Source organism: the organism of the source record quoted next, assembly GCF_019968955.1.
Source record: "MAG: Porospora cf. gigantea A chromosome Unknown PgA_NODE_1032_length_8463_cov_242.557_7001-8463, whole genome shotgun sequence".
Classification (NCBI taxonomy): domain Eukaryota; phylum Apicomplexa; class Conoidasida; order Eugregarinorida; family Porosporidae; genus Porospora; species Porospora cf. gigantea A.
The window spans coordinates 1-1,463 of record NW_027151236.1 but is presented as its reverse complement, the minus strand read 5'-3'; the positions used below and the strand labels follow the sequence as shown (position 1 = coordinate 1,463).

Genomic DNA, 1,463 nt, shown 5'->3' with positions numbered 1-1,463 from the left:
GGTAACTGCATTCGGCAGGTGAGTTGTTACACACTCCTTAGCGGATTCCGACTACCAGGGCCACCGTCCTGCTGTCTAAATACAAGTGAGTTGATTGTAGTAGCACCATACACAAAGCACGGGCTGGCACAAGGCCCACTTAAGGGTCATTGCTTGATGTGTGTCAGTGCTGGGGGGGTCTTCTGGCGCTGTGTGGTCTTCGCAGACCGTTAGTTATCTCGTTCGGGTTGTTCCGCTTTCAATTAGGTGTAGTGGAGGTATCAGGCCCTTCCGTATATCGCGTCTCTCAGCCAGGCCGTCTCTCTAATCATGTGCCTCTTCTCCAGCTGATTCCACCCCTTTTTCTTCGCCAATGTTTCCCAGCAGAGGAACCTGTGGGGGTGTTTCCACCGTAGAGGAGTGTACACCCGGTGGTCCGGGTAATAGCCCGTCCACCATCTAAGGAGGAACCATGCGCTATCAGTGGGTAGGGCTTTAAGCAGCGTGGAGGTTGCTGTGTCCGGGGCGGTGCGAGACAAGCTTCGCAGGATCGACTCTGTTTGTGTCGCTTCGAACACCCTCTCTGCTTGCGACTGACCTATTTCGCGAAACCTCAGTAGGGCTTTGAGCGTCTCCCAGGTTACTCTTGGCATTCCGTATGCCTCCCGCACCGTTATGGCGACTGCCTTCCTCAGGCGCATGATCGATTCGCGGTCGAGGATTTGCTCCCCATATCGGACTCCACCACACACGAAAGTGAGCATCATATTCCGTAGGTGTATGGGGTGAGATCTCCTATCCACCCCTCCGGCATAACGTAGTGTTCTTGCGATTGTGCTTGGTAGGACCAGACGGCCCTCTATTGATTTGCTTGAGTTGATTCCTCCGCGATCTAGTGTCAGACCCAGGTACCTTCCTTCCTCGAGGTTCTGTATCGCCGCATTTCGGTAGATGAAGGTTCTCGAAGAGAGAGCCCACGTTTTCTCTACTGAGAGACTCATGCCTTCAGTCTCCTCCCATGACTGGGTCGCCTGAAGTGCTTGCTGTACTTGTCCGGGTTCTCCCTGTATCGCCACATCGTCCGAGTAGAGGGTGGGTATGGCTCCGCACTGGGCGATCGCCGTCGCCAGTTTGTCCATCACGAGCAGGAACAGCACTGGGGACAAGCACCCCCCTTGCGGCACGCCTCTCGTAGTGTAGAACGACGTTGACACCATATTACCGATCTTGACCGTGTTCAGTGGTGATGAGAGCTTGAGTAGTATTGCAGTTGTTATAGATTTCTGCAGTCCCACTCTTCGTAGCTGAACGGCTATTCTGCACTTGTCTACCATGTCGAAGGCCGCTGTCAGATCCAGACATACAGTGTGTAGCCCTCTTTTTATGCCTGCGTCTACACGCTTGAGGGCCGCAAGGATGCGTCTCCCGGGTATGTATGCGAACTGGGAGGTGTTTGGCTCGTAGGCATTGAGTAGGTAGCGGAG

At 54.2% G+C, this 1,463-nt stretch overlaps 1 protein-coding gene across 2 annotated transcripts; it reads right to left on the bottom strand.

Moving 5' to 3' along the window:
- Positions 1-260: 260 nt before the first annotated feature.
- Positions 261-1,463, bottom strand: KVP18_000740 (uncharacterized protein; the record flags this gene model as incomplete). 2 transcript variants are annotated; one of them, XM_067950100.1, is made up of 1 exon in its annotated part: positions 261-1,463. In XM_067950100.1, a coding segment is annotated over one exon (1,203 nt), but the record flags the coding sequence as incomplete, so codon positions are not given. The 2 variants fall into 2 exon arrangements, with proteins under 2 accessions (XP_067814070.1, XP_067814071.1); XM_067950101.1 differs by having other exon boundaries at positions 261-1,313.